General features: G+C 32.5%; 2 protein-coding genes across 9 annotated transcripts; one reads left to right on the top strand and one right to left on the bottom strand.

Annotated features, from left to right (window-relative positions):
• Nucleotides 1-1,302: 1,302 nt before the first annotated feature.
• LOC101247422 (probable inactive receptor kinase At2g26730) lies at nt 1,303-5,100 on the bottom strand. The gene is made up of 2 exons (XM_004236463.5): nt 2,640-5,100; nt 1,303-2,130 (listed from the first exon to the last, which is right to left on the bottom strand). Exons 1-2 carry the CDS (start codon nt 3,919-3,921, stop codon nt 1,550-1,552), a joined length of 1,863 nt encoding a protein of 620 aa, XP_004236511.3. The 5' UTR covers nt 3,922-5,100; the 3' UTR covers nt 1,303-1,549.
• A 7,579-nt stretch (nt 5,101-12,679) lies between these two features.
• LOC101252165 (rac-like GTP-binding protein 3) lies at nt 12,680-20,628 on the top strand. 8 transcript variants are annotated; one of them, XM_010320616.4, is made up of 9 exons: nt 12,680-12,960; nt 13,073-13,205; nt 13,817-13,904; nt 14,059-14,168; nt 14,248-14,311; nt 17,335-17,399; nt 17,484-17,549; nt 19,086-19,180; nt 20,365-20,628. In XM_010320616.4, exons 2-9 carry the CDS (start codon nt 13,101-13,103, stop codon nt 20,402-20,404), a joined length of 633 nt encoding a protein of 210 aa, XP_010318918.1. In that variant the 5' UTR covers nt 12,680-12,960; nt 13,073-13,100; the 3' UTR covers nt 20,405-20,628. The 8 variants fall into 8 exon arrangements, with proteins under 8 accessions (XP_010318918.1, XP_010318919.1, XP_025885866.1 ...); XM_010320617.4 differs by having other exon boundaries at nt 12,681-12,851; XM_026030081.2 differs by having other exon boundaries at nt 12,681-12,960; nt 14,059-14,132.
• The last annotated feature ends 552 nt before the right edge of the window (nt 20,629-21,180 follow it).

Genomic DNA, 21,180 nt, shown 5'->3' with positions numbered 1-21,180 from the left:
CTTCTGTATTGCCTCATTGTCAAGCCAGTTTTCTACTCATGGATCCTGGTAGGTCTACTTACCATATTATTTAACTTTGGCCTTAATTATGTATTTTTTTTGTAGCATTTCTCAATGATGGTCCCGTGATAGAGTGGAAGAAAAGAAAAGGACAAATTTGTTCAGTTGGTAAATAATAAAAAATCCTTCTTGAACTTTTGTTTTAGCCATTTGAAACTTAACGAGCCCCATTTATTTAGATTGGTGTCAGATGATTATATATACAATGGAGAAAGAAGCGCATGGGATATTTGTTAAGCAACAGAATCATTAAAGATGTTGATTTTAGCTTATGTATGTGGGGCAACTGCTACTTAATCTATGTGATGTCCATTGGGCATTAGAGCCTCACCGACAAATTTAAAGTTGTTGGAATACTTTGTCTGTTTTTCATGTTTGTTCTACTTGCCCAATAGAAAATATGGTGATGTTTCTTCAACAAGATTTATGATAATTTAATAACCATTTTAAGGTATAGTTGGATATAATTAAGTACACGTTTGGCCGTAGGATTTGTGGTTCAAATTTCACAATTACTTTATTTACGTTAATCTGCACAAATCTTCAATTTCAAATCATGATTTTAAATTTCAAAGACGTGATTTCAATTTTATTAAAAGTTAAAACTTGACCAATAAGTTAAGATTTTGAAAAAAAACTCATTATTTTAAATTTTGCACAAATAAATAGGAGTAAATGAATGTTTGACGTGAAAAGATTGTTCGTACATGAAGAATTATACTAAAGAATAGCTAGTTACTGCTATTATTGACTAGTAGATGTGTCCATTTGAAAGTTTGTAATAACATATAATAAAAGGAATATGTAGAGATATTGTTTATTTTGACGCTTTGAATGTTATGAAGTGTGATTTGCTCATTTGATAAGATTGTATAAGAGTTAGAGAAAGTATTGATAGTTTTTCATAAATTATGAGGCTTTCGTGTTAAACTAGAAGAATATAACTTTAAAAATCTAAATCATATGTCCAAATAAAATTTCAACTTCAAATCAAAATTTGAAATCTATGTCCAAATGGGTGAAATTTTCAAAGGTCATTAGGTTATCTAGAACTAGAAGAAACAGTTAACAAAATAAGGACTTATGAGCTGAGTAGTTGTGGAAATATTTGCTCTCAATCTAGCTAGATTCCATCTCCAGTGAGTGATTCACATTTCACACATATATCTAATGTGTAATTCTACAGGGTAACTGTTAAAAACTGTTAAAATATATTAGTGATGTGTTATAGAAAGCCAAAAAAGGATGTTAGACCTATAACTTAAATAAAATCTTCATTGAAAAAGTATTTTAGTTCTTAACAATTTACCTTATCATCCTGAATAAACACAAGAAAGCAAAAGAATATTTGTACTTAACAATTTACCAGAGTGATTTGTGGAGGAGCTCCGTAGCCAAATCAAATGATAGAGCATTTCTCCAAACAAAAAAAGTATAAATAGGAAATTTTGTATCAAGGCCTTTGGATTGGAGCCCTGTGTTTGATTTGTTAGCTGAACGCGGATACGGATTTCTCTTCGTCTTCCTTAATAGAATTGATGATGAAAGCAACTTCCTTCATGTTAGGCCTTGCATCTGGTGATGTATCAATGCATTTGAGAGCTACATGCAACAGATTGATCATTCTTTCTTCATTTGTACCATCTGTAATAAGGGACTTGTCGAAAACTTCACCAGTCCATTCCGCTCTAACAACTGAATTTATCCACCTAGACAACTCATATCCACTAGCCTGAACAGGCTTCCCTGTGAGCAATTCAAGAAGAATCACTCCAAAACTATAAACATCCATCTTGAAGGTGTTACGCGTAGTAATTGCAACTGAATCGTCTTCTCTGATGCTATGATCACTTTGAGCAACAAATGACTGGTCATGATTGTTGGGCATTAGACCATACTCGCCGATACAGGCTTCCATGTCATCGTTCAGTAGAATGTTGGTGGATTTCATGTTTCCATGAGGAATATCGTCATTCTGAAGGCCTTCATGCATGAATGCTAAGGCCTCTGCGACACTAGCTGCAATTGCTAATCTGCTCGCCCACTCGAAAACTTTACTGCCCTGAGATGCTGAAATGAACAGTTATGCAGTAACTTACCTTTCGTTGTTCATTCTCAAAGAATAATAGACAAACTAGTTACTACTTGATTATTTTTAAGAGTTTTAAGTTCTATTTACTGACTACGTAAAAGATACTGATACAATCAGATAACTTATCTCGCTACCCAAACTAATAATACTAATTAGTATACTTTCTTTCTTACTTCAGCAACCGACAATGTGTTGCTCAGACTTTTCAAAAATGTCAGACACAGGTGCGTGTCAGATCCTCCAAAAGTAATGTTTTACTGGAGGATATGACACAGCTGTGGCAATATTTTGGAGAGTCAGAGCAACGTAGACTGACAAAATACTTAAGATTTTTACTTAGCTAGACCCTGAATCTGGAAAGTGAACTATAGTTATATCTAACATATTCCTTTACTGATATCAATTCTTGATAGTTGTTACACGAAGACCTATTATCATTCTATGGGGAATTCAAGTGAAGAATAATTAAGTTCGCTAATAAACTTACAATGGAGATGCTTGAATAGACTGCCATTCTGTTGGTACTTGTAAACTGTTAGCTTCTCTTGTTTGGAACTGTAGAACGCAACAAGGGGCAACACATGAGGATGCTTCATTCTATGTATTCTCTGCATCCTCTTCTTGAAATCGTCTTTCGAAATATTCCAACCACTGATCCTCTTTACTACCAATGTCACTCCATCAACATTGACCTTGTAAACACTTCCATGTTTTCCTTTCCCAATCAATTCAGCTGGAGCTCGAAGCATATCCTCGAATCTCAATTTATTAGCCAGAGGACTTGAAAGGATTTCAAATGATGCTGAGAGCATAGAGTTTTCGGGACTAGATGTTATTGAATATTCTGACCTATTTTTAGGAGTCTTTGTAACAACAGAAGAGCTTATGATAGTCTTGTTCTGATCCATTGGACTACTATTGCTCTTTTTCTTCCTTATGCACTTAAACAACTTCCATACAAGCAGAAGTATGATAATCAGCCCAAGAATAGCATAGCCAAGATAGATAAAGTATGAAACTTTTCTCTTCTTAGCAACTGGATGGGGAGGTGGCAGTGGCGAGGGTGGACATATGCTTGGCAATGGCACTCCACATAATCCAGGATTACCCGAAAAACTGCTGGAACTAAAGTGGCCCTTGACATCAGGAACCGGACCAGTTAAGTTATTGTATGAAACATTGAATCCTACAAGATTGGAAAAATCAAATTCTGGTATCTGCCCTGTTAGCTGATTTCTTTCAGCCAAAAAAGTTATCAGCCCTGAGATTCTTGACATATCCGGTATCTGCCCTGAGAAGGCATTGTCTGAAATTACAAACCTCTTCAAATTGCTCAACCGCGAAATAGAGCTTGGTAGATTGCTTGATAATTTGTTGCCACGGAGATACAAATGTGTGAGACGTCTGCAGTTTGATATTTCTTGTGGTAATGTTCCAACAATTTCGTTTTCGTTCAAACTCAGTACAGCAAGGGAAGTAGCCTCACAGACAAAAGCAGCATCAAGAGTTCCAGTTAGATTCTTCTGATCAAGAACAATATTTTTCACATGTTGCGTTTTTGAATCACAAGTTATCCCTTCCCATTTGTTTGTACATGGATCAGATGATAAATCCCATCCAAAGTTTACTTCTTTCGATATGTTCCCAAGTGATATCTTGTTCATAAACTTAACTAATGCTTGTCTCACTTCCAGACTCTCTGAACCTGCAAGTACTAGCAACATTTGAAAGATAACACTCATGATTACCCATCTTGTACTCGGAATCATTGCTCGGTTGAAGTTGTTAAAATCTTTGCTTCTTCACCGCGTAATTCATAAAATGATTGGGTAATTGTCTATCTGCAACAAGCAGAATGCTACTAACAAAGTAGTACTATGATTTATGAAATAAGATATAGCTAAAGCTAAAACGGCCAATTGGCTTATTATGCTAAGACAAGGTCAATGTAGTGCAGAACAAAAAAACAGATGATGTAACAAAAATGGTGACTGAAGGAGAAAAAAACCATTAAAATATTGAAGAGGTAGGCCGGCAAAACTGTTAAAGATTTGCATGATTTCTCCTTCTAAGTTAGTTTCTATTTGGGTATACTGCTACAGATACATTAAGACTGTTCCAAATGGTCCTTTTTAATACATCACTCTAAAATTCCAAAACTACATTATTCTACAATCTTCAGAAGAACAATGTATATAAAATTCTAATCTAGATACTACGCCCAGTGCTTAGCATCTGGTGCATGGGCAAATTTGATTTTGGGAACCTCAACATCCGGTGGGCATGGTCAATTTTGGTTTTGACACTCCAAAATCGGATGAGACGGGCCGTGATATCATCTAAAATAGATTTTCGGCCTAACTCACACCCCAAAAGTTAGTTCAAAGGAAAGAGGTTTGTCCAAAACTTATAAGGAGTCCACCCATCTCATAAACCATCGATGTGGAACTTTTGTCATTCTTTAACAAGTTTTGAATCATAACATTCAAACAACCATTGTATATGAAAAAAGAAAAGAACAAATTGGTATTCAGCAAAAGCTAGTTTTGAATTACAATTAAACATAAAAGTGATTAATGCATGTCCTAAAACTACAAAAACAAAATTAATAGGCTTTTAATCTAAGATGTTGGGTTCAGCAATACTTGGCCCCTATAAAAAGTTACATCTGCCTATATTCCAAAAATCCATAAAAGGTTCAATGAAGATGAGAAATTAAAGAATTACAAAATTGGCTTCATGGTGATGTGTTTATGGAGAGAACAAGAGCTTGCAAGGCATGAATTTGCAGCCTTAAATGCATAATGTATTTAGCAGTTTGGAGGAGCAATTGATGTGAAGGCAATTGGCTAGCCCCTGGGATTAGCCTCTGCAGCTTCATCACTTTGTCTTGTTGGTGTTGAAGATCAAAATTATTATTATTATTGAAAACATGATACCCCATCTTCTTCCTCCTTGATCTCTTTGTTGTTTTCATTACTACATTACCACCTAGCCTTTTTTTTGATCCCATCTTGATTTGGAGATATTGCTTTTAATTTTAATAGGTTCATGCAAACTCAATGAACCAGCTATATAGACATAAAAAGTGCTATATAGTATAATGCAGCTGGCACAACATGTGTCAATTCATTGTGCATGTAATAAACTCTTGCATGTGATGCCTTTGGTGTGACACTTCAAGTTGATTCATTTCATATGCCTGGCTCTATACTTTAACAGCTACATCTTTTCATTTCTCCTCTAAATAAATAAATCTTCTTTTATATCATCAAACAAGTTAACTCCACCAACAATGTGTGGTGTAATGGATCAGATTATTCCTCCTTTTACTTTAGAAATATCAAGTTCGAGCTTTGACAATGAAAAATGATGCGTTGGTCAAGCTTCAATGCAAATATCAAAAAAATCAAAATAATTATGATAGTTACAACAAACATGATATTTAATGATTAATACCATGACAATTAGAATTACATTTTGATTACATTATCATGAAGTAGAAGAAGTGGATAATGAATAGTGGACATGTGTAGATAAGGAAAATGTGTGATGAGTGATGTCATGTGAGAAACAGATAGTGGCATTTGTGTGCTATGGCAATTGGCACATGCCTTGACAGATCTCTGAAATCTCATGCCCACCACCACATTTATTTTCACCATCCATAAACTACAACACCTCAACAAAATAAATTAGTAATAACAAAATTTCACTTTTCACACCTGAAGTTTCTAATTAGTTGTGCAAAAGATGAAAGTTGGAATAATTGTAGTTTCTTTTACCACAAAAGAATGTGCAAATTGAGAATTTGTTAATCTGTCTAATATCTTTGTCTGTTCTTGCAAGAATTTTATGAGTACATAAGGGTTATGAGGAAGAAACACATGAACAGCAACAACAATTGGGCTGGACTTGGAAAATTAGGCCCAAAAGATTATTTCATCATAAAATGGCATGTAAAACCTTCTAATGAATTGATTTTTTTTTAATTTGGAAAAAACTACATAAATAGGCTATAAAATCTAAAATAATAACATGGACATACCAATCCAAAGTAATTCAAGAAATATTAATTTTTTTCGAAAAAATAACAGTCCATACTCCATTCATTAAGATTGATAATTCTCATTTAACTGATACTAAATCAGTGTCATATATTGTATTAGTAGTGTCAGTAAGAACGACAATTTTCTTAAGTGATACTAAATCTATATATATATATATATATATATATATATATATATATATATATATATATATATAATGAAAAAATCATTATGTTTTTTTGATATGATAAAATTAATAAATAAAAGAAATAAATATATTTTAAAAATAGTAGACAAATAAGATTAAACGGGATGGATAATAACATAATTTCAACAATAAATGAGAAGAGACTAAAACTTACATAAAGGCATAAAAAAGAGTTCAATGAACGCAATATATGAGTAAGTTTCAATCTCATCGCATTTATCGTTGAAATTACAGTATTACCCCTTTTGTTAAGAAAGGCATAGAACACATTCAACGAATGTGATTTATTTGTAAGTTTCAGACTCTTCCTATTTATTGATGAAATTATGTTTTTACCCCTTCCGTTTAATATTATTTGTCCAATGTTTTTAAAATAGATTAATTTTTTTTATTTAGTACTTCTATTATATCAAAAAAAGATAATTATTTTTCATTTTACACTAAACATTAATTGAGCTGAGAAAGTAAGTCGTAAAACGCATTTAACGAATGTAATTTATGTGTAAGTTTCAATGTTTTCTCACTTATCGTTGAAATTACGTTATTACCCCTTCTGTTAAGAAAGACATAAAACACATTCAACGAATGCGATTTATGAGTAAGATTAAGTCCCTTCCCATTTATTGTTGAAATTACGTTATTACCTCCTCCGTTTAATTTTATTTGTCCGTTATTTTTAAAATATATTTATTACTTTTATCATATCAAGAAAAAACAATTATTTTTTCATTTTATACCCAACATTAATCAAGCTGAAAAAGAAAGGCATAAAGCTCATTCAACGAATGCGATTTTTGTGTAAGTTCAATCTATTCCCATTTATTATTGAAATTACGTTATTACCCCTTCCGTTTAATTTTATTTGTCTACTATTTTTTAAATATATTTATTATATTTATCATATCGAGCAAAGATAATTATTTTTTTATTTTATACTCAACATAATTTGAGTTGAGAAGAAAGACATTAGATATATACGTGTGAGCGCGTGTGCGTGCGTACGCGTGTGTGTGAATTTAATATTAATTAGGCGAAATTATTAGTTGTAGTAATATCAATATAATATATGATACTGATTTAATATCAACTAAACGAAATTAATTGAACATATATAATGTAATTATATAGTCAGGGTGAATGTAAAGAATATATATTTATAACTATTTTATTTTTATGAGGTATTTGCTTAATTTCCCTAAATATGTTTGTTTTTTTACTGATTACTTACACATAGTGGAACATAAATTTTTAAGAAACTCAAGTTATATTCGGATATAACTTGTGAATATTACAATAAATAAAAATATTAACTTATGCCTAAGAAGATTATTGTTACGAAAGATATAAAATAAAAAATCAGCACAAAATAGGCTAAAATTGCAAATGACCTGTACTTGATCGTGTGCCATCGAACAGACTATGCATAGGCATTGGTCCCTGTCGTCTTATTTTCTTTAGTGTTTGGTATTAGCTTTGTAATTTGATTAATTTAAATTGTGTTTAAAAATCTTATTTTGAGGATATAATATTTTTTATTAAAGATGATTCTATTAATTTTAAAATTTGAAATTCGAAACTTTAAGTTAAAGATGAAGGAATAAAAGAAGTATTTATTAGTAATTACTCCATCATAATTTTTATAGCAAATACAATAATATACTATGGTTTAATTATATACACTTCTATTTTATGTGTAAAATAACACACACATATTACTGAGAATTGCATTTAGAACTTTTTTAACGAATATATATATATATGTATACCTTTTATACTTACAATTTTCTAATAAAAATTTTTGCTCCTCCATTGTATGACACCAAAAGAGGGAAGAAAAATACTTTTGTGATTGGCAATCTCTTCAATTCTCTAACAAAAATTGTCTACTCTTCTCCGTCTCAATTTATGTGATATTTTTTATTTTTTCAAGAGTTAAACAATTTAAGTTTAACTGGAAACTCGTTCATGAAATCTTCAATTTTTTAAAATGAAATTTATATATTTATAAACTATATAAAAAGTACTATAAATCACAATAATTGACAATTCAAAATATTAAAAAATACATGAAAACTTTACCGCCAAAAATAAATTTATTTGAATAGCGAAATCTAAAAAATTCTACGTAATTGAAACGGAGAGAGTAGCAATTTAACCTAATCCATGGAAGGTTTGTCTTTACAATAGTCACAAATTGCTAATTAGTTGATCTAGAAGCTAAGAATAATAAGGATCATTATTTAGTTTTAATTTCGTCTACCGAAAGAATCTTATTGCACAAAGTTAATTAACTCACTTTTAGGCTTTTAGCACTTCTTAAATATTTTGGGCATCATTAATGAAGCCAACTTTTTATCATTTTGCTTAATCTTTACTTATGCCACCTCTCACCAACTTTAAAAGTGCTCAATAATTTACCTTTGCCTAGACATCACCTTTTTCTTAACAAATAACTAATGCAATACTTAGTTGGCGTGATTAGGAAAAATTAACCTCAAATCACTAGAAATAGCCACTAACTCTTAAACCAACAATCTTTTTTAATGGGGTCACGTATTAAACAATCAGAAAATTTGATTAGAACTTTAAAAGTTCTATCATATTTTTTTTATTTTAAAATAAATTGATTTTTTTTCAATTTTTTAATCAAAAGGTATTAAAGTTAAAAAGGTAAAAATGTTCACAAAAATAAAATAACATAGTACTTTCTTTGTCCCTATTTAGTTGTTTACCTTAGAAGTGACACACATATTTAGGCATCAATGATTATCATTGGTTAATTATAATTTTACCCTTAATATAAAAGATTATGCAACTCCTCAGATTTTGAATTCAAATATGCAGAATTTATTTTAACCAGGCTATATATTTAAAGTTTTTTCTTATGCTTGATAAAATTATTGAAAGATAAAACAAGAATATGATTTTTTCAGTATGAAATAACGAGAATATGATTTTTGAAAAGAACGCCTTACTAAGAATTCATATTCCATTAATAAAGTACAAATAAATAATATATTCTAAAATCTGACTTTTAAAAAATACACGTTGAAAAGAATCTAATAAAAGAAAATAATCTTTACATAATATGTTGTGTATCAACATTAGTCGCATAACAATTTATACGTTATTTCTCATGGCATAAAAAAATTTAGTTATTATTTTTTGTTGAATAAATAAACTCCATATTATAATCCTACATACCTATACCCTAACGCATTGACCAAATGACCCCTTAATGTGAATAACAACCAATTTAACCCAAAACATAACACAAGAATTAGTTCAATTAAACTAGCCATCACATATCACTAATCTATCATTCATTTCATCACCGGTGGACTCAAGATTTTCGTTTAAGAGGTTAAAAAATAAAAATATAAACATATAAATAAATCAACAAAATAAAATTTTAAGAAAGTAGTAATATATAGTTTATAGATAGAAAAAGTTAAGTGATTACAGTGAAACAAAAAGTTAGCTCTTTACAATATGTCAAAAAGAAAAGAGCTTACCTTGGAGAAAAGACAAATAATTAACACTTTTGATTTTAGCCTCTACTTCGATAATCGGAGATACTACAAGTCTACAATATTACAATATAAAGACCCATTTAATTTCTTGAAAATTGAAAGAAAAGGAGAAGAGAAAATGGTTTTACCTTTAAAGTAATAGGCATGAATTTCGATTTTCCAAAACAAATTTAATAAAGAATTCAAACATGAAGTATCAAATATGAAACAAATAAACTATAGAATATTACAGGGTGATATTCATTAGTTGCTAAAAAAAATTTCGTTATATTAGTAACTTACAATAGTAAACTTATTAATATAACTAATGAATTTTTTTTGAAGCAAAATTATTTCTTATTTATTATTAAGTTGGTGACAAAAATATACCAAGATTTTATGTGGGAAAGTGGTCCTAAATGGATGACCCAATTTCTCAAAAACTATAAATAAGTTAATAATGGTCCCATAAGAAACTTGTGACACTTGACCGCAATATACATGTGCCCTTCTTTGTTTTTGTGCATGTACGTAGGAAGCATTTTGTGTTTTTAGATATCGATAAATTATTTAGTTTATACACAAAATATAATTTATTTAACTTCTAAATCGATTATTAATTTGCTTATTTAGATGTTCAATGCATTTCAAATTAATTCGTACTTTTATGACATATATTTTAATCCATTTAAGTTCAAGTAATTTTTTAGCTTAATTTTAATTCGATCAAAGCTCAATTCAATCCGTCTATTTAATACATTCGATTTTTAAAGTACTGATTTTTCATTCACATGTTCTTTGTTTTTCGGCTTTCTCTTATATCGCTTTCTTGCTTTTCATCTTTCATTTTCCTTTTTGGGTTTCCTTCAAAGACAAGGATATAGTGGGACTATTGTATATCCTTTTACTAATTTCCACATTTGCCCATAGAAGGGGGTTGAAAATGCAGAATATAGTCTAAGTCAAAAATATGTAACCGTGGTTGAAATCTAAAATTTGAAAATTGTATCACATAAATTTAGATAAATATAGAAATATAAAACTATTAACACAACATACCAATTACCTGCGAAAAGTTTATATTAATTTAAGAACAAGCTTACATATACCAATAAGAAATTAAGTAGGTTAATTATCTAGCATAAAAAGATTCATCTAAACCTCGAAATAACAATTTTTTTTTTTATGTAAAATTACATGAAATGGAAAATAAAATTGTCAGTCTCATTAGTATTTCACATTTAATCTCAACTACAGTAATGATTGCCTACAAGTTTAGGGCGATAAATAAAAAAGCTAAAGGAGTCTAACTACCATAAAAGCAATGAAATAAAGTCTTAACTACCTAACTTGATGCACTTTAAATTACCCATTGAAATCAAAAGCATTCTTCTTCTTTTTTTTTTTTTTAACTTTGGTTGTTGCATGGAAGCTACCACAATCTAATGAATGAATATAGAAAGAAATAAAAAAATATTTATCGTTCTTAGTTAATTGTTATTGAAGTTTATGTTATTGGTTTGATAAACATTAACAAAGAGTGTTGATTATTTTTAAAAATACATTTATAACAATAATTAAGTTATTATTATTATTAATTAATTGTCGCTAAAGATTATTTTTAATTTACTGTACACACTTCATTTATTATTGCTCAAAGGATGTTCAAATTTCATGTGAACAAGTTAAAATAAACGCATAGAGTTATAGTGATATTATAAAATCTCAATCAACTAATACCACATGCATATAATAGTTGCACTCACTACAACTACATGAAATTTGAAACTTGAACATGCACTTCTTAAATCCACTTTCTTAACAACTAAATTATGGTTGCTAATTTAAAATACACTACAAATTAAACAACAAATTTATAAAGCTATGCATATAACTAAATAATATCGTTTAAACAACATTTCTAATTGTATACACCCATTCTGTCCAAATCTATTTGTAAAATTATATTGTTCAATGAGACGTTGTTAATATACATTAATTAATAATGCAAATAAGTTTTTACTAGTTTCAACCTATAATTTGTCATTTTCTTAGGTTACCAACACATACTTGCTATAAAAGCTACGTGTAATTGACCTTTAAGTAGCACGACAGTGTAAAGAGTTTCTTTTAATTCATTGTATCTATAAATGTATATATTATGATTTTAATTTTATAAATGTTAGGTGTGTTCGAAATATAAACGATTTGAACGTTTATTTGGCTTTTGATAGATTGGTTTCGTATATAGTAAATTTTTTTAAGAATAAAAAAGGAAATGGGAAAATCATTAAATCTTAAAGCAGCAACATGATTTGTCAATAGAGCATACGGACAAACCAACGAAATGGGGCCTAATATTGATAATATTTCTAAACTCCGCATAAATTATTGATTTTATTTTAGAATTATTGACAGACTTAAAAAAATATCCATTAATTTGAGTAATTGAAATTGAATACACCCACGATCTTGTTGCGTGAGTGAATATATCCCTTCAAGTTTTGCTAAGTTTAGGGTTTTTACAAATATTTCTCTAGATTTTTTTATGAGAGCTTCCCTTCTACTAGAGTTTGAGATCACTCGTTGTATTATGTATCAGATTGAGAATGCATGTAAGTTTGGTTAGTCAAGTAAAAATATATTTTTAAAAGTGTCAATAATTTGAAGGACAAAAATTAATAATTTATGTCAAGAGCGATTGAAATTAAAAAAAAAAAAGAAGAAAAACAAAGACCCACAACTCATCTGTCACAGCCAAGAAGGACCCATTTTTAACTAATCCACTTGAAGGGTCTCTCCTCTTATTGTGGGAAATGCTATTAATTGCAAACTACTACTCTTCTCAAACAAGAAAAATTAGTAAATGTAACAAACGTATCGCAAGACCCACAAGAATTCAATACAAACACCATATCTGCAGTTTTTAGGTATCCAATTTTAGTAATAATACCAAATATCAAAGTTCCAGTTTTTATAATTTCCAAGAAGATTGAATAAAAAAGGTGACAGCTTTGCTACAGAGAGCCAGTGAATTGAGTAGGAATCATGTGATTTTTGCTATTTCCTTTCACTAGTCATTGAGTAGGTTTTTTTTCTCCTTGGGGTTAATATTCTTTTTTGGTATTTTTGTTCCATTTGGGGTTTGCAGCTTTTCTTGAGGTTTTTTTTCATGTTCGATGGCCTCAAGTGCTTCAAGATTCATCAAATGTGTCACGGTTGGTGATGGGGCTGTTGGCAAGACTTGTATGCTTATTTGCTATACCAGTAACAAGTTTCCCACTGTAAGTAGGGACTATTTTAGTATTTACTTTCTCTTTTCCCAAAAGATCCATGTGGGTTTCTTGATATGTGCCTCATTGCTTGTGTTTGATGTCTAGATACGCAGGATTTTGGTTTTTTATGTGGGTTTACCAGCTTTTTCCTTCTTTTTTCTGTTGTTGGTGTTTCTTCTGATTTTTTACTTTACAATATGCTTTCTTTTTGCCTCTGAGTGTCTTTTTGTAGCTTTATATAACCTAATCTTGAATGGCCTTCTTGGATTGTGTTCTCTTGGTATGCTGCATTCTTGCTTCCACCAGGTCACAAAAGTAAGGAGGTGGGGGTGGGGGAGAAAACTTACCCTAAGGAAAATGAAATGGTCACCTAATCAACTTTGGGGAATGTTAGTAGCTCAGTATGGTTAACTGAACTTTCACATTGTTGGTGAATTGTTGGTGAGGGTTTGATTCCACACCTTGGAATCCCCTCCCCACTTTTCCCTTTTAAAAAAAGACCGAATCAGCTAGAAAGAACAGAATGTTATGGTTAACTCGTGTGATTCAGGAGTATTTGTTGAGTTTCTTTCCTGAGCTTGAACTTCAGTTTTCTGAGTGGTTGTATATGTTCAAACCAGGACTATGTTCCGACGGTGTTTGACAACTTCAGCGCCAATGTGGTTGTTGAAGGGACCACAGTAAATTTAGGTCTTTGGGATACTGCAGGTAAAACATATTTTAATTACAGCTGATTTGTTACAAGATGATTTCTTATTTTGCCTCCTCAAAGTCAAGCAGTTAAATCCTGTAATAATCATTTCCTACCCCTATAAGGAGGCATAGGAATTCTGATTTAAATGTCCTGTGATCATTTTTATAGGACAAGAAGATTATAACAGATTAAGGCCACTGAGCTACCGAGGAGCAGATGTTTTTGTCCTAGCGTTCTCCTTGGTGAGTCGTGCAAGCTATGAAAACATACTTAAGAAGGTATTTCTGTTGAAAACAGTGAACTTTGTGAGTTTGTATCAAATGTATTTAAGATTGCTAAAATCCCATTTTTGGTCAGTGGATTCCCGAACTTCAGCATTATGCTCCTGGAATTCCGGTGGTATTAGCTGGCACCAAACTTGGTAAGTATTTAACATGTTCCCTGAAGCTAAGTTATAACAAATGCTGATTCTTGAATGTAACTGCTTCAGTTTAATGTCACTTTGTTCTATGATGTGCTTGCTAAAATGCTAATATGTCTACTTATAAAAAATAAATATAAAATGTTGATGTGTTGAATGTAGCTGTACTTTGTAGTTTTCAGAGTTTATTGTCGCTAATACTGTATTCAAAAGCGTAAATAACTTAAGGGGATTGCACGATGGAGGTAAAAAGACGTGAATACAGTATAACTTAAGGGGATTGCATGACCGGAGGGAGGTCTAGAGATGGAACTGGGGGCGTAATTCTACAGTAGACATGCTCAGTGCATCAAAATGGTCACTATAACTTGGTACTCTGAAAAAATGCGGCTATAACTTTTCTGCCTCAAGTGTTCTCAGGTACAACAGTAGAGTGGCAACTAGGAGGAAAGTAACCTAATTAATAATTTTCACATTTTGCATTTGTATGACAAACCTTCTTCAAGTTGCACTCACTACATATTTTCTCAATATTGTACTTGCTACTCCAGATAGGGCACCATATGCAATCCGAAAGCAAAATCCAATGACAAGGATGGAATATGTTTTAGTATGTGAGGAAATGAGGAGAGAGAGATGTCTGCCCAAGCTTCTCAAAATTAAAGAATGTGCCTAGCTGCATTTTCATTTACTTTTTGCAGTTGAGCTTAATAATTAAGATGACAAACATTTAAGCACAAGTGCTAAGGTTGCCCTTAGCTTTCTGATGGGGAGCCTTAGCATAATTGATAAAGTTGCTTCCATTTGACCAGGAGGTTATGGGTTCGATCCATGGAAGCAGCCTCTTGCAGAAATGGAGGGTAAGGCTGCATATGATAGACCTTGTGGTCTGGTCGCTTAGTGTACCGGGCTACCTTTTTTTATTAGATGCTGTAATAGATAGCATTCTGGAATCTATGAATGCACCTTGATTTCTTAGGTTTATCCTTGAAGCTTTTGGTTGCTCTTTTTTTTTTTTTAAAGCTCTTTAGCGAACTTGATTATCCTGAGCCACAGATGCATTTTTGTCTGTGCCATAATGAAGCCACTGATGATTATTGTTTGTGCCATAATGAAGCCACAGATAATTATTGTTTGTGCCATAATTAACTTGTCTTATAGAATATGTGCTTCAGATATCCATATGAAATCTTTGAACTTGCAATGTATGTAAAATTATTTCTGATTTAACATGCATACTGCAGTTTGTGAAACTAAAATTTCTATATAAAGCTATCTTCGGATTCTTTTTTTTTTTCCTTTCCTTTTCCCCCATTCTGGTACATAATAAAGTCTTACCAAATCAAAACGTAGCATTCCCAAGCTATATTTTCCATTTCCTGTAGTTACTTGTACCCTTTATCTTTTAGTGTTATTATTGCAGGTGTCAATAAAGTCTTATAATGCCAGATTACATAGCCTTTATGATTGTTATCCTAAGACACGTTTTACTCTGAAAGCCAAATTTACTTAGAGCAACTTCTCCTTCTCTTGCTTCCAAGTTCCTTGCAAATATTATATTTTCTATTATGTTATAAGAGCCTTGAGTAGCACTCCTTATCGCTACCATCAAGTACCCCTCCACTACACTATTTTCTTATTAAAAAATAAAATAGATAGACTATTTCACATTCAAGGACCAAGATTTAAGGGCCATAGGTAAAGGTCATGTGCATAGAGGGTTAGGATGGTTGGCAACTCCTTGATTGTGAAAATGGTGCTTCTGTACTTGGTGATGGATGCTTTTCAATCTTAGCTTAAAAGAAGTGCAATATATATGTTAATCGTACTTCTATTAGATTGATTAGTGAAGTGTTAATATCACACACGAGAAGGAACTTTATGAAGGAGAGCCCTGGCTTAACTGAAAGAGTTGTCATCGTGTGACTAGGAGGTCACGAGTTTAATCCATGGAATCCTGTTGCAGAAATGAAAGATAAAGTTGTCAACAATTAACTGAATGTAGTCCGACCCTTCCCTGACCCCGCCCATAATGGAACCTTATTATACCGGGCTGCGCCACAGGAGAAGGAATTTTATAGGCTAAAGAAAAGGTCGCAGTAGTGCCAGGCTAGTAATCTTAGTACAATGGGAATAATTTAAATACCAAATGTATCTCGTAACCAAGAATTTGTGGTGGTGAAATTTAAAAGACATGTTTGGCTGGTAGGTTTAGCAGGTTGCAGTTCCTATGATGATCTCTAATATTTGCTCTTTTTTTTTAATCTCAGTTGATTGACTCTATATTGCTCCCTTTTACATTTATTTAAGGTGGAATCTCATTCTAGGTTAGAAAGAAAATTGAACATCAATGTTTATCTAAAAGTATGGTACTTGTTAAGTATTTTCCACGTTGTTTGATGGAATGAATTGTTGTTTCCTTATATGGTTTTTAGCAATCCTAATTTCATGAGCTAATTTTTAGGGTAAAGTTAGCGTCAATTTCTATTTTATTCACCTGGAATCAGAGTGAAACACATTCTTTTGGTTACTCAATGTTGACATAGAGTAAGAATGAGGTTCTTATTCAAATCATTCCACAAACCAAAATCAGGATGAAAAGGGCTAGGGCCCCATATGTCAGACCTAATCATAATCTCGCTGAAGCATTATCTTTATATTGAGGATGATATTATGGGGGTGGAGGCCAAGAGTACTTAGTGCGCTGAAAGTATTTTAGTGGTCAAGTCCCTGTAGCATGTGAACTTGCGGCCCTTTGGTGGAGCAGAATTTAAGAATACATAGTAGAATAGATTTAGTTTATTGTGTAGCTATTGTTGTTTGTTTTCATTGAGTATCTTTATGGAACCAATAATCATGGAAGAGCAGTTTGCTGTCAGTAAGTCAGTAGATGACTTTACTATAGTCACAAGCGTCTTATTTGCTGTCTACTTATTAATTTTGGCAAGCTCTGCTTGCAATGTGCAATGTTACTTGATTCTTGGTTATGCATTAAATCTTCTTTCGTCTGAATGATGCTACAGATCTTCGTGAGGATAAGCACTTCTTGGCTGATCATCCTGGATTAGTTCCTGTCACCACTGCGCAGGTCTGGCTCCAATCTGTCAGTTGTATATTGCTCCTTTGCATAATTTTGAATAAATGGAGGGTATACTGATTTTCACATGTTCAGGGAGAGGAGCTGCGGAAACAAATTGGTGCTGCCTATTATATCGAATGTAGCTCTAAAACACAACAGGTGGGTCAAATTAGCATATCATTTCCTAAGAAATTGTTCTGCTGTTAAATTGGTGCTTAAACGGTTCCATGAATTAAAGATCGTCGTTTGTTTTTATAAGGTAAAAAAGATTGAAGAAAATCTAATAAATTTCAAAAGAAAAAGACATTTTTCAGAAACACATGTCACCGTGCTACACGTATTAATTGCTTCATTTTCAAATGCCCATGAATGGGAGGATCTTTTTAGTTCTTTGGGTGAGCTGGGAGGATATGCTAGCCTTGTGTTGATTGTGTTTGCTGCGTTGTGGGTGTCAAGTTTGTGTCAAATATGTCACTCAAATGCCTATTAGTCAACTATCTATTTAAACATAGGATGAACATCAAATATCTCTGTCTTGTTCATACTTACATCCATCAAGAATATTGGGTAGATAACAACCTCGGAAAGGATAGTATTTCCTTCTAGTTTTAGTACTTAAAGCCCCTCAACTTTTAACTATTAGAGGAGAAATTTTCTCGATGCTGTATCAGATCAGTCCTTTACTGGGATAGTTAGAAACATTTCTTTTCTGAACTACTGCAACAATCTAGTCAACTTCTTTAAGTAGTCTACTATTGTAGGTGTATGTACAATATCTTAAAATATTTGTCAAACCTCTTCTATTTTTGGTATCATTTTTAATCAACTGATTGGAAATGTTAGGGTATGCTTTCCCTATCAGAAGTTCTTTTGTCCACTTTCAGCAGACAATATCATCTTGAGGTTGCAAAATAAATTTTTCTAATGTCTATCTGCTCTGAACCATTTGGAGTTTAAAATACTGGCAGTGCATTGTGCATCGAAGTGTAGCCTAGTGGTTAATGAAGTGGGTAGGGCAATGCAATCCTCTGGATGCTGATGAGTGAAAATTACTTTTAGCTAAAAAGATAAATAGTGCTAGAGCAGACAATGTTGTAGTTTGTGACAATCTGAAATAAGCATTTACTTTTGTTCAAGCGTTTTGCTATGCCTATTTATCAAGTAATACTGGAATCTTTATTCAACTCTAGTTAGTTCAAATATTATTCAGGTCTCTGTTATAATATCCTTCGATTGAATACCAACCTGATATCCAATTCAAGTGGAAAAAAAAGAACGATTAGGCTGGATGGATAATGAATCTTTAACGCGCACGTGGTGGAGTTGCTGTTTGCGAATTTCTTGATACAGTAAGGCAACTTCATCGATGAAGCTTACTCATTGAAAGGGCATATTGGCCTCCCTTGTTTTGAAAATTAGGTCAAGATCTCTGAGTTCCGGTTCAAATTTATACCATTTAGGGACCAATTTGAAGTATTTAACATTCCAGATGCTGTTTATTTCTATTCTAACTTGTCTATGTCTAAGCATCCTCTCTTCCCCTGGATCCATACTCAAGTAGTTTTTTCCTCTCACAATTTCTTTTTCTGAAGATACTAAGGCACTGCTGTTAGTTGCTTTATGGTTGGCTACTTCTGTTTTTAATACTACACTATTTTGTAACTGACCACCTTACTTTGCCTATTTGATCTAAAGAATGTGAAAGCTGTATTTGATGCTGCAATCAAGGTCGTCATCAAGCCACCACAAAAGCAAAAGGAGAAGAAAAAACAACGTCGGGGATGTCTCATGTAGTAACTCTCTTAACCTTCTCTTTTAAAATCTGTTTTTTACTTTGGTAGCACATGGGAAGGTGCTATATGCCGTTTGTTGCATTGATGATGCACACACTTCTCCATTGACATTTTAAGTTGGCATACGGAAACAATAGTTGTGCAACTAAAAATTGAAACAATACTATGTTCAAGCCTCTATGCTTTACCAACGTGTCTCCCAGTGACTAAATAGGTCCTTTTTGAACCAAAAAAATAATAATCCCTTGGAACATGTAAATCCAATATACTGGTGCATATAAGAATCTGTTCAAAAAAACACTATTTTCAGTACTCCCTTGTGAAAGCTTGTGACGATTAAAAGAACAATTGCCTTTTGACGTGATCATTACTTTACTTGAAGAAGATATTAGTAGAAAGCATCAATTTTTTTTCTTTCCTTCTGTTCTCTCTTCACTTTTTGGAAGGAACTATGTATTGAGATCACTTGTAGGGATGCATCATGAATTAATGTTACATATGAAGCGTACTGTTTCGTAATAAAATTTAGGTAGGATAGTGTGCTTCCGTGTCACAGATTGGTCAATTCAGTTTTATCATTACAGTTATTGCTGTTGGAGTGTCTGCAGTAGCAACAATATTCGGTTTATATTCTGATTCTGTTAGCTATTTAGGCCACACTACAAAAGCGCTATGTTGCACGCTAACTTAGAAAGCATGGATCCAGTCTTCTCTTCTGAGTTCTGACCAAGGCCTATTCTAAAAAAAAAGAAAAAGAGAAAAGGTTGAAATTTCTGCTTCTGGTGAAGTAATAGACACAATGAACTGTTAAGAGTACCAGGTCCCAGCGAAAGTTTCTGGGTGTCCAAACTAAGCCCCTTTTATGACAAAATATCCATTTGACTGTGAAAGCATGTCTGTTTGATTAATTCCATGACTGACTTCTAGAGTTCGAGAGTTCTGGCCTGGTTTTGAGGGATGATGGCCAGTGTTGGCTACTTGGCTCTACCAAATGGTGAGATATCTGGCTTGTTACAAAATACCAAAAAGACAACATTTTGGCTTCCTATATCGATGCTTATAACTCATTGCGCGACATTGCCATTGTCTTAGTTATCATCTGTGCTTTTGAGCCCTCTCGAGTTTTTGCAGTATTTTCCAGTTTGTCTGTAATGCTTACTTTTCTCGCCTGTTCACTGCAGGAATGTGATGTGCGGAAGGAAGCTCGTTTGTTTAAAGTGACAACTCAATGTACATACTTCCCATCAATTCGGTCTCTAGCATGATCATATCAGTGGCTTGAGTGCACTGCTTACAAAACTTAGGTTTCTATGATAACTTTTATGACGAGACTAATGTATTTGTTTATCTGCAGTCCAACTTGTTGCTGGACGGACTTGATTTGTCATTGTAAAAATTTACATCGGTACTAGGTTAAATGCAAGTAGATGCGACTAATTCTGCTACACCTAATCTGCTGTTTACCAAAAAAGTACACCACAGACGGCATACTAAGTAGACAATAGCGCGGATGCTCATTTTTATTTTCATATTGCAATAGTAGCACTATGATTGTGCAAAATTAACTCGTTGGCGTTACAGTGGGACATCTTTGTTGGTGGTAAGGTTTCATGCCACTTACTACCATGATACCTTTAAAAGACCAACAATGTTGCAGCACAGGCTTGTGTCGTTGGTCACATTCTAAATGTTTTCACCTGAGTACGCCCACATCTATGGAATGCTGGATAAAAGCTTATCAGAGCACAACAAATGAAAGTAACACTCCTGGGCATGTGATAAAGGGAAAAGGGAATGTGAAATAATGATGGCCTACAAATAAAGTGTAACAAAAAACAACTTGCGATTACTGTGATTGATTACCTGCATAAAAGCATGTATCAAGTCTACTCCAACCGAACTGCAATCTGTTCATTGGAGTACTTGGCTATTCACCTGATAATTCGCAAAAGCATAATTCATAAGAAGGCCATTACAAGAAGCTAATGCACTGATCA

Source organism: Solanum lycopersicum, chromosome 3, assembly GCF_036512215.1.
Source record: "Solanum lycopersicum chromosome 3, SLM_r2.1".
Taxonomy (NCBI): Eukaryota; Viridiplantae; Streptophyta; class Magnoliopsida; order Solanales; family Solanaceae; genus Solanum; species Solanum lycopersicum.
Note: the sequence above shows the minus strand (reverse complement) of the source record. Positions and strands in the feature narration are given on the sequence as shown.

Excerpts from the sequence above, each read along its gene's own strand:
- LOC101247422 (XM_004236463.5), bottom strand. The coding sequence starts at position 3,921 with ATGATTCCGAGTACAAGATGGGTAATCATGAGTGTTATCTTTCAAATG. Across the intron at positions 2,131-2,639 it reads TCTATTCAAGCATCTCCATT|CATCTCAGGGCAGTAAAGTT; the intron begins GTAAGTTTATTA and ends TGTTCATTTCAG.
- LOC101252165 (XM_010320616.4), top strand. The coding sequence starts at position 13,101 with ATGGCCTCAAGTGCTTCAAGATTCATCAAATGTGTCACGGTTGGTGAT. Across the intron at positions 13,206-13,816 it reads CCAGTAACAAGTTTCCCACT|GACTATGTTCCGACGGTGTT; the intron begins GTAAGTAGGGAC and ends TGTTCAAACCAG. Across the intron at positions 17,400-17,483 it reads TTCCTGTCACCACTGCGCAG|GGAGAGGAGCTGCGGAAACA; the intron begins GTCTGGCTCCAA and ends TCACATGTTCAG.